Raw genomic sequence first — 18,141 nt, 5'->3', positions numbered from 1 at the left:
CTGGCTTCCCTGGGAGCCAAGGGCAGGGCCCCCAGGGAGACCCCGGGAAGGAGGCCCCCAGTCCCAGGCCGTCACTGCACACAGGGCTCCTGCGTGGCAGTGAGTCCAACCATGATCAATTCTTGCCCGTTTCCCACGTCCAAGTGTTTAATAGGAGAATCTATAAAGAGAACTAGAGGTCAAATAAGCAAACAGAACTCCCTCTGCTTTGAAAGCGGCCGTAGAACACCGTCTCAGCTGAAGCACAGCCATCGGGGCTCCCAACTCGGGGCGAGCGGGCTGCAGTGATGAGCGTGCCAGCGACTCGCTCACCCCAGGCTGAGTGGCGCTCCGGCCGGAGCAGCCGCAATGACCCTGGGAACTCACTGCCCAAGAAGCAGCTCCCTGGCTGCTCCAGGAAGGGACAGCGGCCGCCTCTGCAGGTCACGCTGGCTGCGCTGGCCAGGAGACGGGCACGGCCGCTCTCAGCACCAATTCCTGACCTGTGAGTCGGCGACCTCACAAGCCACTGGCCCCCTCAACCCCAGGTGGAAGAAAGGGGCTGCCACGTGGACAGAGACGCTGCCGAGGGGGCTGCCAGGACCCCAGGTGGGCCCAGAACCACCCACCTCTTGCGCAGAGTGGACTCGCACACCTTGACCACGCTGATGACCTCCTTGACGGTTCTCCGGAAATCATGCATTCTGGCTGCAACCAGAAGCGCTGGGGAGAAACACGGAATTCAGAAAGGGGACAACCCAGTGACCCCAGGAGCGTCCCTGGGCAGACGGCCGTGACCCACCGCGGGGGCTCCGCCGACACCAGGAGCGTCCCTGGGCAGTCCCCACTATGGGGGCTCCGGGAGCCGGGGTGGCACCAACTTGCTCTCCTCCTGCGGGAGGTGCTGCAGGCCCGTGCCTGTGAGAACGCCCAGGAGGGCTCGATGCGCTGCAGGCGACTACACAACAGTCTTAAAAACACAGAAGATGCTGCATCACAGTCTCCTTTCTTAAACGTAACAATTAAAATACACTTTGAAGATTTTGTGTAACCTCTCAAAGCAAACGTGTGCGCTGAGCTGACTTGCATGGGAACCTCGAGGAGAGACAGAGTGGGCGCCGGTGTGCTGCACATGGTGACCACAACCGGCTCCCCCGAGGAAAGACCTGGCTCTGGGCTGCAGGCTCGGAACCGGACATGCCCCTGAGCAACACTGACCCTGTGGGGCTGGGAGGGAGAGTGAGGGCCGGTGGGTGGCTCCAGGTCCCAGGGTGTCGGGAACAGCAGGAGGGTCGTCTGTGGGCACCTGCCAACCAGAGGGGAGCCCAGACCACAGTCCTGAGGGGAACAGGGAGCGCCCGGAAGGGAGCGGGGCGCTGCAGCAACAACTCAGCACGGCTGCGCCTCCAGTCAGGCCTCGGGTCAAGGCTGGGAAGCCTGGAGTCCCCTTGGCTTGAGGGTCCTGCCCGCTCCCCAAGGCCGAGGAGGCCAACAGGGAGCAGACAGAGCCCTTGAGGGCTGGGTTAGGACCAGGCAGGGGTAGCTGCGAGGCAGCTCTGGGGAGAATCCACCTGCAGCAGCCCAGCCCGCTGAAGGGTGAGCACAGACCACACTCGCACACAGCCGTGGGGCCCAGCCAGCCCAACCCCGCACGCCCATCCCCACCCCGCACGCCGATACCTGCCCCGCAGAGCCCCGAGGGGCGGCGGCCCGTGTGCATCCAGTCCCTCTTCATCCTCTGCAGCAGCCTCAGGGCCGTCATGGACACCTCATGGTTCTTTTCGCCGAACTCCAGCAGATGGGCAAAGCGTGGGATGTACAGGCAGGGGTCTGCGGAAGACACGCACCTCAGCGTGGCCCTGGGGAGACGCGCCCCTCTGCCCCCCAGATGGGGCCTCTCTCGCCCGTCTGCCGCACAAGCTCCCGGGGCCCCTTTTCCCTGACATGAGCCCCCGGGACAGGCAGCCTCAGGAGCAGCTGAGGACACTGCAGCTGGTGGGCAGGACGGGCGTACCCTGCCACGTGAGGTGGGGCCAGGCCTGCGTGCTCGCTGCTCAAGGCCCGTGGGCTGCTTTGTGGGCATTCTGCGGATTTCCAGGGAGGCTGAGCAAATTCTTACACATTCATTTTCTGCATTTGCTCTTGTGGAGCAGCAGCTTAGGCCTTCTGCCTTCTCGTCTTTAAGAGTGTGTGTGCACCTCTTCAGTGAATGTCTCCCTCTTGCTAAGGGAGGCCAGCCTGGCTGGGCGGGATGGGAGCCACCGTACGCGCGCCCTCTCTGTGCTTACCAGCACCTTCCCCGCGCCGCTCTGGGCTCCAAGCGTCACAGAGCGAACAGAACCAGCTGAGCAACAAACCTGGCTAGCTGTCAGGCCTGCCACAGATAATGAGGAAACCATCCGGGGTTCTGTGACCGAGTCCTGGGCTGAGACCTCCTTTGGACACAATCATCAAGCAAGGCTGTGCTTCTCGGGGCATGGTGGAGGCCTGAGGAGCAGGCTCCAGGAGGGAGGCCCAGCAGAGAAGGGGCTGACCGGCTCCCCTCACGTGTCCGACAGCAGCGCAAGCAGCGGCGGCAGAGACCCCGGCCCTGACCAGTACCCAGCACCGTCCTCCTGGGCTCGGCTGCGTCTGTGAGGGCCCTGGGGGCGGCTCTGGCCCCGAGACCCTACAGGCAGCTCTTCCACCGTCAGCCGTGGCTCGCGGAAAGGACCGGGGAAGGCTTCTGAGGACGCAGACTGGCCGCCTGGAAGCAGCCCGGGTCCCGTAAGGCCCACGGGATCCAGGCAGGCCCTCTCTGCTCTGACGGCAAGACTGGCAGGAGCGGCACCTCCAGCCGATCCCGACAGCCAACAGTGCAGCCAGCAGCGCAGCAGAGCGAGCAAACAAGCAGGGGAGCCGCAGGGGACAAGGCGGAGCCCCGCAGGGGCGCTCTTCCGCACAGGCCTCCCCCATGCTTGCTGTACACCCGGGGCAGGGAGGCGCTGTCCCTGCGACGAGGAAGGGAGCCCGGCCAAGGGGAAGCAGCCGCCCCCCGGCCCTCGCCGTCCTCAACAGACCCTCAAAGCGCCCAACCTCCTCCTCCTGTCTGCCCAGTGAGGTTCCCCTCCACTGCCTGTAGGACCCACCCACGGCCAGCTGGCCACAGCTTGTCCTCTGCCACTCCCAAGTACACTTCCTTTGCTGATGAGAGAGCTGGCTGGTTTAGGCTGACAGCAGGCAGCTACGACCACTTAACCCCTTCAAAAGACACTGTGCAAGCAGCATGGCAGAGTCACGGGGTCTAGGCAGTCTGGAGCTTCACCCACTTCCACTGTGGGTATGTTGGTTTGGAGTTTTGGGGGTGATTTGATTATGGGAAAAAAACATATATCTTAGAAGTATAACTACTAACATTTGTAAATATTTTTTAATAAGAGAAAACATATCAGAACTGAGGATTAAATTACATGCATATTAAAAGATCTTATCTTGATTTGAGTACAACTTTGACACTGATTATTCCTAAAATAGAAAACCGTAAGCCTAAAAGTACTGGGAAAATTCAAGACAAATATGCCAGCAGCCTGGGGTAGGTGTGAAGTGGCTGGGGCATTTAATGTAGGGAAAAGAAGAAAAGCTGGGAGAAAATGAGAAGCCTCAAGTATAGATCACATGACAGAAGCTAAATTCCCTAGTGCTCAGACGCTCGGTCGTGTCCGGCTTTCTGTGGCCCAATGGACTGTAGTCCACCAGGCTCCTCTGTCCATGGGATTTTCCAAGCAATAATACTGGAGTGGGTTGCCATTTCCTACTCCAGAAATTCCCTAGTGGGCTTGGACAAAAACGCTAAATCCAGAATGCAGTGTTCATAAGAGGCAGCTACAAGTAATGCAAAAGGTCAAGATCAAAAGGCCATTCTGGGCCCCTGAAGCAGGGTCACCAGGAGGAGAAGGGCAGCTGTGAAGGGCACAGCAACACAGGACCCAAGGCAAGGGAGGTGCGCGGGCCAGGGCGAGGGTGTTATGAGGGAAAGGACCCAACATCTTAAAGGACACAGGACAGTCACACACCTGTAAGACACACGGACTCAGAAAGTACTAAATAAAGCAAAAACTGCTAGAAACAGACATTTCCACACTTGATGTAAGACTGTAACATAACCACAGTGATGTAGGATTTTTAACGCACGTCTCTCAGATTCCACAGCATGGCTAGTGGGGGAAACACCCAACGGGAAACCGGGGCCACCACGGGTTCAGCGCAACAGCTGACTCCTAAAGTCAACGCCGATGAAGAGCGCTCATCCTTTCCCAAAGTCTGCAGAAAAGTTTTAAAAACTGACCGTGTAGTAAAGAAACTCCCTGCTGCTGCTGCTGCTAAGTCGCTTCAGTTGTGTCCGACTCTGTGCGACCCCATAGATGGCAGCCTACTAGGCTCTGCCATCCCTGGGATTCTCCAGGCAAGAACACTGGAGTGGGTTGCCATTTCCTTCTCCAATGCGTGAAAGTGAAGTCGCTCAGTCGTGTCCGACTCCTAGCGACCCCATGTACTGCAGCCTAACAGGCTCCTCCGTCCGTGGGATTTGCCAGACAAGAGTACTGGAGTGGGTATATACATATATAAAACTGACTCATGCAGCTGTATACGCGAGTCACACAATACTGTAAATTAATGATACTTTGTTCCTTAACAGTATTAAACTTAAAAGAAAGTTAATTTAAAACCCCCCAGAGACTTCCTTGGTGGTCCAGTTGTTAAGACTACGTACTTCCAACTCAGGGGGATGCAGGGTTCAATCCCTGGTTGGGAAACTAAGCTCCCTTCTGCCAACTGGTGTGGAAAAACAGCAATGACAACAGACCATATAAATGCTGCAAAGAGGACTAAAAAATGGGAAACGGAAATACTTCTTCTAAATAAAAAATATAGGTAAAAAGCAGTAATAAAGTAATGAAAAAACAAATGTTACCTTCACCAGGAAAGAATTTCAGAAGATAAAACGGAAAACAGTATGGTGCTGGTACAAAGACAGATACACAGGAGCAGTGCCACAGAGCCTCTGATGAGGATGTCAAGACTGCACAATGGGGGCAGGGTCATGTCTTCAACGAATGGTGCTGGGAAAATCAGATACCCATAAACAACAGAAAAAAGGTGGACCTCCACCTCACACATCACATACAAGTATCAGCTCCAAACGGATTAAAGATCTAACCGTAGGACATGAAACCGTCAGTCTCCTGGAAGAAAAGAGAGGACGAGCATGATGTTGGAATGCAGACGACTTCCTGACCATGACAGCAAAAGAGAAAACAGACAGAAACAGGACTGGGACAAACCTAAGACCCTCCGTGAAGCAACGGAAACCGTTAACAGAGTGAAAAATGCAACGTACAAAACGAGAGAACGTATCTGCAAATCACGGACTTCTCTTGTGGCTCTGAGGTCAAAGAGTCCGTCTGCAATGCAGGAGACGTGGGTTCGATCTCTGGGTCGGGAAGATCCCCTTGAGGAAGGTATGTCAACCCGCTCCAGGGCTCTTTCCTGGAGAATCCCATGACAGAAGAGCCTGGGGCGCTGCAGTCCGTGGGGTCGCAACGAGTAGGACACGACTGAGCAAGTAAAGAACAACAACAAGCCCGCATATCTCCAGAACAGGCAGAGAACGGGCAAGTCTAAGGAATGACAAAACCACCCGATTCAGAAACGGACCAAGCAGCCGGAGAGACTTTTCTGCAGAGGCCCAGAGAGAACCCAGCGCAGCTGACGGGCTGCACCACATCACCGACCACCAGGGGCTGGAGGCCCCCCGCGAGGCAGCGCCTCACTGCACGGTCAGGACGGCGGCCCGTGGGGTCGTCGCGGGGCCCCTCTCGACCCTCCCGCACCTGCCCCTGCCCAGGACCGCCCAGCGGTCCAGCGGACGGCACAGGCGCCGAGGCTGTGCGCGCGGCGGGCCTGATAGGGGCACGGCCCCCACTCCTGGGTCTTGCGCAGAGACTGGCCGCGCTCAGACCAGCGGCGCCCCTGCCCGCGCCCTCATCTCCAAGCCCGACCGCAAGGCCGGGTTCTAGCAAGTGCCCGCGCGGGGCGGGGCCAGGGGCACGTCGGCCGCGCGGGGCGGGGAGGGGCGGGGCCGCAGGCACGTCGGCTGCGCGGGGCGGGGCCGTGGCGCGACGTGACGCGCGGTGGCCGCGGCGGTGCGGGCTGAAGGCTCCGGCCCGCGGGCGGGGCGGCCCGAGGGAGCAGGTCCCGCCGCCCCGGGCAGGCCGGGACCCCGCGCGCGCGGCCGCCGCGGCCCCATGCTGCTGCCCCTGGCCTGCCTGCACGGCCGAGTGGCGCAGTGCCTCACCGCGCTCCTGGTGCTCGCAGAGCCGCCCCCGAGGCCCCGGCGCGGCGCGAGGGCTCACGGCGCGCCGCTCCCGCGTGCGGAGGCCGCCCTGCCCGCGAAGATGGCCGCGGAGCTCTACGCGCCCGCCAGCGCCGCAGCCGCGGCCGCCGCCACCGCCACAGACATCGCCAACAGCAATGCCGCCGCCGCCGCCGCCGCCGCGGGCAGGAAGGGCCGGCCCAGCGCCCCGCTGCCCGCGCCGCCGCCGCCCGCGCCCGCGCCGCCGCCGCCCGACAACAACAACCCGGAGAGCCCCAACTGGCAGTCCTTCCACCCGACCTTGCGCGAGAGGTGAGCCCGGGCCCACCCGCCCCGCCCCGCCCGCGCGGCCTGAGCCCGAGTGTCCTGTGCCTCTGCCCTTTGCAGGAACGCGCTGATGTTCAACAACGAGCTCATGGCCGACGTGCACTTCGTCGTGGGGCCCCCGGGCGCGGCCCGGAGGGTGCCTGCCCACAAGGTTGGTAGAGGTTCGGCCCTGTGCGCTCCCAAAGGCGACCGGCCGCCTCCGGAGGATGGACGGTCGTCTTCTGGGTGTGGCAGCCGCTGGGGGCAGGGAGGGCCCAGGGCTCAGGGCCGCGCTCTGCCTCTCTCGTCCACAGTATGTCTTGGCCGTGGGTAGCTCTGTCTTCTATGCCATGTTTTACGGCGACCTGGCAGAAGTCAAGTCAGAAATCCACATCCCCGACGTGGAACCTGCAGCTTTTCTCATCTTGTTGAAGTAAGTCTACCGCATGAGGGTGGGAGGATGGGGCGGTTCCTTGCTGTCTGGTTCTTCCAGCCAGCTGCCTGGAGCTTCCTGAAAGTCCACAAGGACAGATGGGCTCCTCTGCTGGGCCCTTGGTGCCCAGAGTGCCTGGTGCTGCCCATGACTCTGCCCCCATCCTGCCTAGGTACATGTACAGTGACGAGATTGACCTGGAAGCTGACACGGTGCTGGCTACCCTCTACGCTGCCAAGAAGTACATTGTCCCCGCCTTAGCAAAAGCCTGTGTCAACTTTCTGGAGACGAGTCTGGAAGCCAAAAATGCCTGTGTCCTGCTATCGCAGAGCCGACTGTTTGAGGAGCCCGAGCTGACCCAGCGCTGCTGGGAGGTCATCGACGCGCAGGCTGAGATGGCCCTGAGGTCCGAAGGCTTCTGTGAGATTGACTGGCAGACGCTGGAGATCATCGTCACACGGGAGGCCCTCAACACCAAGGAGGCCGTGGTTTTCGAAGCGGTCCTGAGCTGGGCGGAGGCCGAGTGCAAGAGGCAGGGCCTGCCCGCCACCCCTCGCAACAAGAGGCACGTGCTGGGGCCCGCCCTCTACCTGGTCCGGATTCCGACCATGACCCTGGAGGAGTTTGCTAATGGCGCCGCCCAGTCAGACATCCTGACACTGGAAGAGACCCACAACATCTTCCTGTGGTACACAGCGGCCAACAAGCCCCTCCTCGAGTTCCCCCTGACCAAGAGGAAGGGCCTCGCGCCCCAGAGGTGCCACCGCTTCCAGTCCTCTGCCTACCGCAGCAACCAGTGGCGCTACCGCGGGCGCTGCGACAGCATCCAGTTTGCCGTGGACAGGAGAGTCTTTGTCGCCGGGCTGGGCTTATACGGCTCTAGCTCTGGGAAAGCCGAGTACAGCGTGAAGATCGAACTCAAGCGGCTGGGGGTGGTCCTAGCGCAGAACCTGACCAAGTTTGTCTCTGACGGCTCTAGCAACACCTTCTCAGTCTGGTTTGAACACCCCGTGCAGGTGGAGCAGGACACGTTCTACACGGCCAGCGCTGTCCTGGATGGCAGTGAGCTCAGCTACTTTGGGCAGGAGGGCATGACGGAGGTACAGTGCGGCAAGGTGACCTTCCAGTTCCAGTGCTCCTCCGACAGCACCAATGGGACCGGGGTCCAGGGCGGGCAGATCCCCGAGCTCATCTTCTACGCCTGAGGCGCCCGGGGGCCAGCCACGCTGTGAGGGGTGAGCCCTGTCTCTGCAGCCAGCAAGGGACCGAGAGTGCAGGGAGGCAGGGGGCACTCTGCTCTGGCCGGGCTGCCCTTGCGGCCTGTCTCCTGTGTGTGGTTAGCCAGAGCCTGGGGTGTGACGCGGATGCCCCCCTCCCCAGCCAGAGCCTTGGTCCCTGAGCCGTGGCTGTCGGGCCGGCCTCACAGGCACCTCCTGTACAGTGGGGTGTGCATCTCAGGTGGAGGGCGGGTTTGGGGGTGCAAGGCAGGCCCCAGGTTCCCCTCAGTGTCGCCTCCCACCTGCTGTGAGGGCTCTGCCTTCTCTCTTGTCCTCTTGGATTCTATTCTAAGTGGTTCTGAGCTTAAGACCTTATCTTCAAATCCAAAACGGGAAAAGTCACTTCCAGTAGTTCACCTATTTAAGTGGATTTTCATAATAAAGTTTTAACAAAACAAGAACCACACACACGTGAATGACTGCAGGTCTCACGGGCCTGACGGCACAAACAGGTCAGCAAGCAGTCCCACGGACCCACCTGCCCGGGGTGTGCCCTCTGCTGGCAGCTGGGCCTCCACCCAGGAGGGTTTGCTTTCTGGACTGCAGCCAGACTACCCTGGAGAAAGGCATCAGGTCGTGTCTGCCTTCCAAACTGTCACTCGCCGCTCAAAGTCATCCCGTCTGGCTCTGATGTGGGGGCGGAAGCGGGGTTGGTTCTCTGCAGGGCTCGGGGCTCCAGCCCCCAAGAGCAGACCTGCCACCTCAGGGTCACGGGCAGCCTGTGGGCTCAGGCAGGCCCCTCGGGCCTCTTGCCTCTGTGCTCCTGTGCTACAAACTCCAGGCCAGTTACTTTGTCCTTGGAAAACCTCCGCTTGATCCCAGAGGGATGCGCCGTGTGCCTCAGCACAAGCATACAGCCCCGTCAGAGGAGGATGCCCGACCTAGTGGATCTCCGCCCCGGCCCCAGGGGACATCCTGGGCGGGTGGGGGGGTGGGGGGGGTGGGGGTTGGGGGGGTGGGGGGGGTAGGGAGGCAGAACTACAGCGTCTGCCCACCCCCCAGGGCTCTGCATGCTACATCCTTAGTACAAGAAAATGTGCTTCTAGACACCCGTGGGCAACGGAGCAGTCCCTCCAGCCGACGGTAAAAGCGGTCCCCGTGGTGAAGCTCCCGTATAGGCCCACCCTGACGGAAAGGGTGGTCCGCGGGAGCCTTGCCGTCCACGAGGCCCTTGTTACAGGGGTCCCACTCGCACCTGCCGGGGACTGACCGCGGCATTCTGCTTTCATGGGAGGCGGGTTCCAGGCGCCAGTGGCCCCCCTGCGGGTCCTCATCCCGTGTACCGCCCTCCCGCCCCACGGGCCCCACGGTACCTATGGCGGGCGCGTTGATGCAGAGCTCTCTCGCCAGGAGGAGGAATGTCTTGCCCAGCACGTAAACGTTCACCTGTCATAAAGAAATGCGGCTCAGGACAGCCCTCGGCAGCGGCAGCGGGAGCGCGCGTGCGCCTCCATCAGCAGCGAGCGGCCCTGCTGGCCCCACGGCAGCCTGGGGCGCCCCCACCCCTCGTCCAGGTGGTTCTTTAAGACTCACGGTCTCAGTGGCAGCTGACTTTGCTGAGAAGGAAAGCTGCCTGCAGGACAGCTGACTCAGCAGAATTCTCCAGAGCCCAAGGCGCCGGGACAGTGGGGCCCAGGCCACCCCTCCACCCACTCCCCAGGGCATCCTTGTCGCGTCCCCACAGGGCGTGGCGGTGGGTCTGCAGACCTGAGTGCCCTGCCTGCTCACCCCTCGAGGGCCAAGCCCTGCCCAGGCCCATGCCGGGTGTCTCACCATCCCAGCTTGAGGGGACAGAGCCCCCCGTCTCCCACCTGTCCACCCCAGTCCCCTACAGGACCTGGGCCTCGCCGAGCGCTGGCTCTGACCCTCCGCTCTGACTCCCTAGAGGGCCCCCTCCCCCGATCAAGTCTAGCCTGTGGGCCCCTTGGCCAGCCCCCAGGAGGATGCCAGGCACAGTGCTGAGGTGGCCGAATGAGGGCCTGGCGGGCCTCCCGTCACAGGGCCCGCGGACAGCACACACAGGCGCCTGGAGTGGGGCACTGAGCCCTCTTAGGAGAGGCGATCGGGGTCCCTGTGGGCACCAGTCGGGCCCAGACCACCCTGCTCACCCCACTGGCAGCTACTCTCTGCCCTCGTCTGACCCCACCCAAAGGGCTGTGGCTCCCAGAGGGGCCTCCTGAGGGCACCCTGCCCAGGCCGGACTCCAGCGTGTTGGTGCATCCCTCTGCCGGGTCCCTGCCTTGCTGACCGCCGCCTCCCCTCGGGCTGGGACGGGGCTGACCAGCCAGTGTCCGTCCCCACGCTCCCTGCAGCACGTCCCTGACACTGCCCGCCCGTCACAGCCCTGCACCCGGTCCCACGACCCAGGCAGATGAAGCCTGAGTGCTGTAGGAAAGGGTGCCCTGAACAGCGCACCCTTCAAGCGGAAGATCAGGTTTTTAAAAGGACACGCGTGTAAAACGTGTGGTTATTGTCAGAGGTGCTCACTGCCATCAGTATTCTTTACAAGTCAAGACACTGACACTTTGAGTGTAACTTCTGAGTCTGCAGCTGGCTGTGGGTGGCCCCAGGTCCGTCTCACTATGAGGGGGTGGGGAGGGACAAAGGGACCTCCTCTCAGGATCCTCAGGGCACAGCAGTTGCCCCCGGCTCCTGCCAGCGGCCGTCAGCTGTGAGCTCAGCCAGGGAGGTGCTCGCCTGGGCATGTATGAGAGTGTGGATGACCGAGTCCTGAGCCTTCCCGCACATCCACTGAGCGGTCAGCCCTGGGCAGTGGGAGCCCTCTGGGCAGGACCTCCCTCGACATGTGCGCACGATGCCCACAGTTAAGTGCAGACACGTCCCGAGCATGCTAAGCCTGTCCCGGCCTCACACCCTGGAAGGGCCGGGCTCACGGCTGCCAGGTCCCTCCTACCTTCCTGGTGCTCAGGCTGGGTTCCGCTCAGGACAAAGGGCCCGAGGCCCACCCTCCCCCTGAGGTGTGCGAACTGTGTGGGTGCAGCCTGCACGCACGGGGTCCCGCTGGCCCTGACCCAGCCCAGGGGAGGGGAGCTCTGCTCCGTCACCTCTCACCCCAGCTCTGACTGTCCCGCTCCCCAAGGTGTGAAGCAGGAAGCACCGGGATACCTCCCTCTACCTTCCAAGTGGCGCCCAAGTGCTTCCGGAGTGCTGTCCTGAGGCATCGCCAGGAAGGAAACCTGGCCACGTGGACTTGCCCTGACCACAGTAAGTGGAGAACTGGATTTTCATGGTTCCAGGGATTCTTTCCAGGGTGACCCCAGAACGTTTCAGCAGGGCTGCTGAGAAATGCCGTTTATACAGGTAGTCTCTGAGGTCAGTGCAGGCCTGCCTGCCTGCCCTGGGACTGCTGAAGGCCCAGCCCTGGGCCAGCTTCCTTTGGGAGCGGGGGGATCCCTGGGCACTTTGCGTGCATCCTCACACCGGTCATATCTGCTTTCCCTGACATAGTAAGGAAAAGTTAGTTTCTTTCCAAGTCCTCAGTGGCGAGACCCACCGAGCCCAAACTCACCCAGCGCCATAACCAGGGCACGTGCAGACCACAGTGGCCCCAACCTGGAGGTGGCCCCTCCCCATGAGCATCCCATCCACACGGGTATCCCCGTTGGTGGTCTTGCTGTTACCATCAGTCATTTGGAAATGAGGAACCCAGAAAGCAAGTTTCTCTAAATAGACTGCAAGTATTAACATAAGCTGTTACACTGTTTAAATGTACACGTGAGTCCATTTTGTTCTTTGAAGAACGTCCCTCGCCTTGGACAGAGGTCACCTGGGCCTCTCCTGTGGTTCTACAACCAGCCCCTGGGACGCCACCACCCCCTACCCATTCCGTTTGCCAGTTTCCAAACTGAGACCCAGGCCCTCCGCGTCCTTCGCCTGTGGACCCTCCCAGCCGGGGCGGGCGGGGCCTGAGCAGGGCTGGGGCGGGGGGGTTCATCTACCTGGAGCAGGTCGCTGAGGTCGAGGAGCATGTCTGCGTGGGAGTCAAGGAGAAACCAGCAGGCCCACAGGCGCCGGCCGCCGCACGGTCCCCGGGAGGCAGACCCTGGCTGTAGATCCAGGCTCCACACGGGACGGCGATCCAGAGTGGGCAGCCACGCTGCGGGCAGCAGTGAGTCTCCACCAGGACGGGGGCGGGGCTGGGGCAGGCGAGGGGTACAACATGGCCCCCGGAGCACAACCGCCTGTGCGGGCAGCCTCCGCATCTGCACGGGCCCTGCCCTGCCTGCCCCACGAGCACGGCCACACTCGCGACGGTGCCCCGCGAGCACCCACCGAGCGCCTGCTGGGCACCAGGCAGGGGGGCAGACACACACACACTCGGGACCCCCGGGTGGCCGGCAGGCACTGCCACGGTCCTGGTCCCCAGGGGACAGCTGTGGGGACTCTGGCATAGGCCCAGTCCTCACTGTCAGTACATGAGCAAGGAGTAATCAGAAAATGCCCTAAGTGAGTCAAAACCTAGCCAGCCACACACACAGAACTATATACAAGACATGAGCCCCTGAGAAAAGCAGCTCGTCGAATGAAGTGAATTTAGTGTTGTTCATACTGAGGCTTTGAGAAGTAACTGAGAAAGTATCTGGTGACGCTGAACCAGAGCCCGGAGCGGGCGTCCAGAGGGAAAGAGGGACGGAAGCCCCGAAGCCACAGCCTCATTCCAACAGGCAGCAAGCTCTGAGCGTGACCGCCAAGGTCCTTGAATAAAAGGCACCTTGTTCCTCAGTCTCTGAAGACAGGCCCTTCATCGGGGAGCGCAGCGAGACAAGTAAGACTGCAGTGCAGACCAACACTGGTGAGAACTTTGAAAACAAAACAAGTGAAATCACAAGAAACGAAAGGACGGCCACAGTAAACACACGAGCAGGAGTCAGTGGCCACAGAAGCAGCGGACTCAGCCAAGAGACCAGGCGCTGTCAGGCCCCAACAACATCACAGCGAAGGAAGGACAGCAGACGCCCGCGGCCGCCAAGGGCTGGGCGGTGGGCGGGTGGGGAGCGGGGTCCTCAGGGGAGGGGAGCGGCTGCATGCCTCCACCATGGGGGACACACGGCCTCTCTCACTGGTCACGCCCAGGAGTGTGGCCACCAAGAGTGAGCCCTCAGGGCGGCTGTGGACATCGGCCAACAGAAACGACCAACGTGTGTCCGCCAAACACAGAGCTCTCTGTGCGAGTGGGTAACAGGGAAGCTCTGCGTGGGGTGGGGAACGTGGCGCTCAGCACAACTTCATAGACCCAACGCTGCTCTTAAAATGAAGTCTGTTTTAGAAATGATACAGATAAAGTGAATGCCCCAAAAATGGGCAAAAAAAGTTTTGAACAGGTATGTCACGAAGAGAAGCAAAGAGCCCCCACAGGAGCTCAAAGTGGCCCCACACCGACGGCAGGGACAGCGGCTCTGTGGGAGGGCCTTCCAGCTCTCAGGACAACGAGCAGTGGAGCCCACGCCCGGCCACGCACATGCCCCAAGAAGGCTGAAGTCACAGGACTTCAAGCACGAGAGCAAAGACGGGAGCAGCGGGGACCACCTGTCACACACTCGAGACGGGCGCACACGTGCTTCCCGGGCAGGGCATTCCAGAACAAGCCAAACGAACCCATGGGGCTCCAGGAGCGTGGGTGCCTCGGGGTGGGCTGCCGGCACCGCCCTGCTCCCTGGAGGAGGAGCTGGTCACACAGACCCGAGTGCTCATCAGAACGCATCCGAGGGCACGACCAAGGCTTGTGCATTTCATTTCATGCCAGTTTTGCCTTAAAAGGAAAGAAGAACCATAAACAAACACTGGGATCTAGTCAGGTAATAACCCGCCTGCTGAAGGGCTTGGGGACAGCAGGCGGATGTCTGCACCTTACTTTGAAAAATGCCAAGAAGACAGGCCGAGACCAGCGGGCGGAAGCAGGGGAGCGCAGGCGGGGTGTGCGCGCGGCGTGTGTGCGAGGTGGGGTCGGGGCTTCCCACTGTATCATCAACCGTCTCAACTTCCCGTGTGTTTGAGTTTTCATAATAAAATGATGGGGGGGGGAATGTGTGTATTTTAAAAAGGAAATTGGGATTCAACCTTTAATCAAGTTAAAACGAAACGGCATTTGCGGCCCTTGAGCAGCAACGCCATCAAAGGGTGACTGTCCGGTGCCCACCCGGCCCCCTCTGCCCGCCTCTGCCACCACGGGGCTCCCTGCTCGGTGAGCCCAACCTCAGGCGGCTGGCACCGGCGGGCAGTCACTCACAAGCCAGCGCTCAGCTCTGTTGACAGCAGCAGCTCACAGCCACGCCCTGCCAAGGACAGAGGCCGCCGGACACCGCACCCTGGCATCCTGCCGTACCAGTTCTACCTGGCGGTGACGCCCGGCCCTACAGGAAGTCCAGAAGTCATTCGGGAGAGTGCAGCAAGGGCCAACGGCGCCCAGACACCAGCTGGCAGTGGGAGAGTGGGAAGCAGCAGTCTGCTTTGGCAACTTCACTTCCAGCCACAATGAAACAGGAGAGTGGCCGTGCTGTGAAGAGCAGGCTTAAAAGCCAGATAAAGCGCAAGCAGCTCTTGGAAAGCACAGGGAAGCAACCAGGAGCCGCACCCAAGGGCACCCAAGGGCACGAGCCTAGAAACCTGGAAAGGCCAGGGCCTGCTGGCGGCTCCGGCTCCGGTCGCCCCGAGGGCAGGAGGCCAAGGCCCAGGCCACATCCTGGAGCTCACACAGTCTCACCAGGAATTCCAAGGCAGCCAGCCTTGAGGGGCCCAACTGTTAAGCAGTGGGCCCAACGCCACGCACACAGCTCCCCCAAGCCTGGTCAGCTCCTGCTCCGCATGGGCACGAGGGTGCACAGGCTCCATGCCACGGCCAGCAGCAGTCAGCTCCCAGGGGCAAAAGCGGGCAGAGACCCCCGCGATGGCTCCAGCGGGTCCTGCCCAGGTCCTGCACCAAGCACCCGGAGACACACAGTGAGGCCCAGACAGGCGGCCCTGGCTCTCTGCCTGCCAGAGCAAACGACAGCCCTTCTGGGCGAGAAATACCCATAGCTGCCACAAGTTTTCAAATACTATATCCAGCAACTCTATAAAAACTTTTTCCCTGGTGACTCAGACGGTACAGAATCCACCTGCAATGCAGGAGACCTGCATTTGATCCCTGAGTTGGGAAGATCGCCAGGAGAAGGGAATGGCTACCCACTCCAGTATTCTTGCCTGGAGGATTCCATGGACAGAGGAGCCTGGTGGGCTACAGTCCATGGGGTCACAAAGAGTCAGACAGTACTCAGCAACTAACGCACACATAAGTGTGATAACAGACAGAAGCAGAGCCCCAAAACCAAAAGAAAACTCAGACAACAGATAACGCACACATAAGTGTGGTAACAGACAGAAGCAGAGCCCCAAAACCAAAAGAAAACTCAGACAACAGAAGCGGATCCTCAGTGATTCCAGTGTTGGGGTCACTATTAAAGCCTTCATGGAGCTCCCGAGACGGAAGGCCTTACCAAAGAGCTGGGATCTAATAGAAGAGTCTAATGGGAAACAATCCCTGAAGTTAGGAAGTCAACAGACTGGTCTAACATCCAGTGACACACAGCGAAAGAAAGGATGGACGAACTCAAGGTACGCGCGGGACAACATTCAGGGAGAGGAAAGAGAGAGAAAGCACGGAAAACAAAGCGCAGCCCGAGGCGCGAGGAGAGGGTCTAACGTGCATGGAACTGGAGTCCTTGCTCCTTGGAAGAGAAGCTACGACAAAACCTAGACAGCATACTAAAAAGCAGAGATGTTGGTTTGCCAACAAGGTCTGTACAGTCAAAGCTACAGTTTTTCCAGTAGTCATGTATGGATGTGAGAGTTGGACTACACAGAAAGCTGAGCGAAGAATTGCTGCTTTCAAACTGTGGGGCTGGAGAAGATTCTTGAGAGTCTCTTGGACTGCAAAGAGTTCACACCAGTCAGTCCTAGAGGAAATCAGTCCTGAATGTTCATTGGAAGGACTGATATTGATACTGAAGCTCCAATGCGTTTGCCACCTGATGCGAAGAGACGACTCACTGGAAAAGACCCTGATGCTGGGAAAGATTGAGGGCAGGAGGAGAAGGGGGCAACAGAGGATGAGATGGTTGGATGGCATCACCGACTCAATGGACATGAGTTTGAGCAAACTCTGGGAGACAGGGAAGGACAGGGAAGCCTGGCCTGCCATACTCCATGGGGTCACAAAGAGCGACTGAACCACAACCCCCGGAGTCCTGAAAGGGAACAGGGTAAGAAGGGGGAGAAACCGTGCTTAAAAAGATACCTCCCAAGATCCTCCCCAAACAGACAAAAGTCTCAAATTCCAGGAGCTAGTCAAGTACCAAAGAAACCACATCTAAGTACATCAGAGTCAAACTGAAACAAAGACAGAAGCTCAGTGATACGGGACGACACCCATCACCACCGACAGGAGGCGGCGAAGCCCGCCCGCTGCCCTTCCTTCCCCTGGCTGTGGGGGGCTTTACCGCGCGCAGGCAGGGGGCCTGAGTCCACTTCAGTACAGGCAGTCACATGCTGCTTGTAACCGACAGGCCTTAGACACAGCGAGGACCGAATGTTAAAATATGGAAAAAGACAGACTGTGTGCGTCCGCAGCACAGGAAAGGGGTCTTGCTGCACCAACGCCGACACAGGAGCGCCTAAGGGGAAGCGTGGAGACAGGGACCCACGCTTCACAGCAGCCGGCGTCACTCCCACCAGGAAGACACAGGACCCTGAATCTGTACCCTCTAAAACCCAGCATCAGAATACAACGCGGACCCAACGAGATAAAAGGAAAAGCGTGTCAGTCCTCATCGGCAGCAGGAGTTTCAAACTCTTCCTTCAGAACGAGGGGACAGAAGCACCAGCGAGGCTGATCTGAGCGCAGCTAACCAGCCTGACCGCACGGACGAGGCTGATCTGAGCGCAGCTAACCAGCCTGACCGCACGGACGAGGCTGATCTGAGCGCAGCTAACCAGCCTGACCGCACGGACGTTCACACACCGCTCCGTCCGACAGCTGCAGACACCCGTCCGTTCCTTTGAAGTGCCCGTGGCACGGCCACCAAAACAGATGGTACGCTGAGCCGGAAGTCAGGTCCCAGGCCCGGGGAAAGGGGACGCGTCAGTGCCTGCCGTCTGGCCACACAGGAACCACACGAGACAGCGATGACACAGAGAGCTCCAGAACCCGCAACTGGTTCCAAAGCAGGCGGCACACTCGTAAATACGACTCAATGTCTCCTTAAAGAAATGAAGACGGGAATCAGAAAACACTGTGCACTGGCCACAAAACACATCAGAATAGTGCGATGCCACCTAACTGCCCAGAGAGAAGCTTATAGTCTCAAATGCTTACAGTAGGAAAAGCAGAAAAATGAAAATTAAGAACCTAAGGAAGCTGGAAAACAGCAAATTAAATCTAAAGAAATTAGAAGGAAAGAAGTAATAAGCAGAAATCAATGAAATAAAAAATAAACGTACCCTACAGATAAACAAAGCCAAAGTGTGGTTCTTTTGCGAAGACTGAGAGCGCGCTGGTGAGGCTGCAGAGGAACTGAGCCGTCCTGCACGGCTGGTGCGGGCGCAACACAGTCCAGCACCAGAAAGCAGGCTGGCAGTGCCTCTCGAGCTAAACGCAGAGCTCCAGGGCGGCTCACAGGGTCCCACTTGCGTGAAAGTCGACAGGCAAACGGAGAGCAACAGGAAGCAGGCTGCTGCTTGCCGAGGCCCGAGTGCTGTCGGAGGCGCGGCGGCGGTCTAGCACTGATGTGGTGACCGCT

The 18,141-nt window shown here is 59.8% G+C and overlaps 2 protein-coding genes across 14 annotated transcripts in view; one reads left to right on the top strand and one right to left on the bottom strand.

Moving 5' to 3' along the window:
- BRF1 (BRF1 general transcription factor IIIB subunit) overlaps positions 1-18,141 on the bottom strand; it is a 51,892-nt gene that overhangs the window by 11,743 nt on the left and 22,008 nt on the right. For 2 of the 12 annotated variants that reach the window (XM_086362689.1, XM_086362685.1), the window contains exons 4-8: positions 12,307-12,338; positions 9,661-9,733; positions 1,660-1,809; positions 782-949; positions 609-702 (exon numbers count right to left, since the gene is read on the bottom strand). In XM_086362689.1, coding sequence (XP_086218815.1) covers positions 609-702; positions 782-949; positions 1,660-1,809; positions 9,661-9,733; positions 12,307-12,338 — 517 coding nt within the window. Of the gene's footprint in view, positions 1-608; positions 703-781; positions 950-1,659; positions 1,810-1,993; positions 2,113-2,336; positions 4,776-5,356; positions 5,731-8,825; positions 8,973-9,660; positions 9,734-11,483; positions 11,594-12,306; positions 12,339-18,141 lie in introns of those variants that run through there. The other 10 variants (XM_086362697.1, XM_086362686.1, XM_086362690.1 and 7 more) reach the window with 9 other exon arrangements.
- Positions 6,135-8,748, top strand: BTBD6 (BTB domain containing 6). 2 transcript variants are annotated; one of them, XM_086362699.1, is made up of 5 exons: positions 6,340-6,506; positions 6,584-6,643; positions 6,719-6,809; positions 6,952-7,070; positions 7,243-8,748. In XM_086362699.1, exons 1-5 carry the CDS (start codon positions 6,490-6,492, stop codon positions 8,273-8,275), a joined length of 1,320 nt encoding a protein of 439 aa, XP_086218825.1. In that variant the 5' UTR covers positions 6,340-6,489; the 3' UTR covers positions 8,276-8,748. The 2 variants fall into 2 exon arrangements, with proteins under 2 accessions (XP_086218824.1, XP_086218825.1); XM_086362698.1 differs by having other exon boundaries at positions 6,135-6,643.

Source organism: Bos grunniens, chromosome 21, assembly GCF_055505025.1.
Source record: "Bos grunniens cultivar Pamir isolate PY7600 chromosome 21, Bosgru_T2T1.0, whole genome shotgun sequence".
Classification (NCBI taxonomy): Eukaryota; Metazoa; Chordata; class Mammalia; order Artiodactyla; family Bovidae; genus Bos; species Bos grunniens.
Note: the sequence above shows the minus strand (reverse complement) of the source record. Positions and strands in the feature narration are given on the sequence as shown.

Excerpts from the sequence above, each read along its gene's own strand:
- BTBD6 (XM_086362698.1), top strand. The coding sequence starts at position 6,264 with ATGCTGCTGCCCCTGGCCTGCCTGCACGGCCGAGTGGCGCAGTGCCTC. Across the intron at positions 6,644-6,718 it reads CACCCGACCTTGCGCGAGAG|GAACGCGCTGATGTTCAACA; the intron begins GTGAGCCCGGGC and ends TGCCCTTTGCAG. Across the intron at positions 6,810-6,951 it reads GGAGGGTGCCTGCCCACAAG|TATGTCTTGGCCGTGGGTAG; the intron begins GTTGGTAGAGGT and ends TCTCGTCCACAG.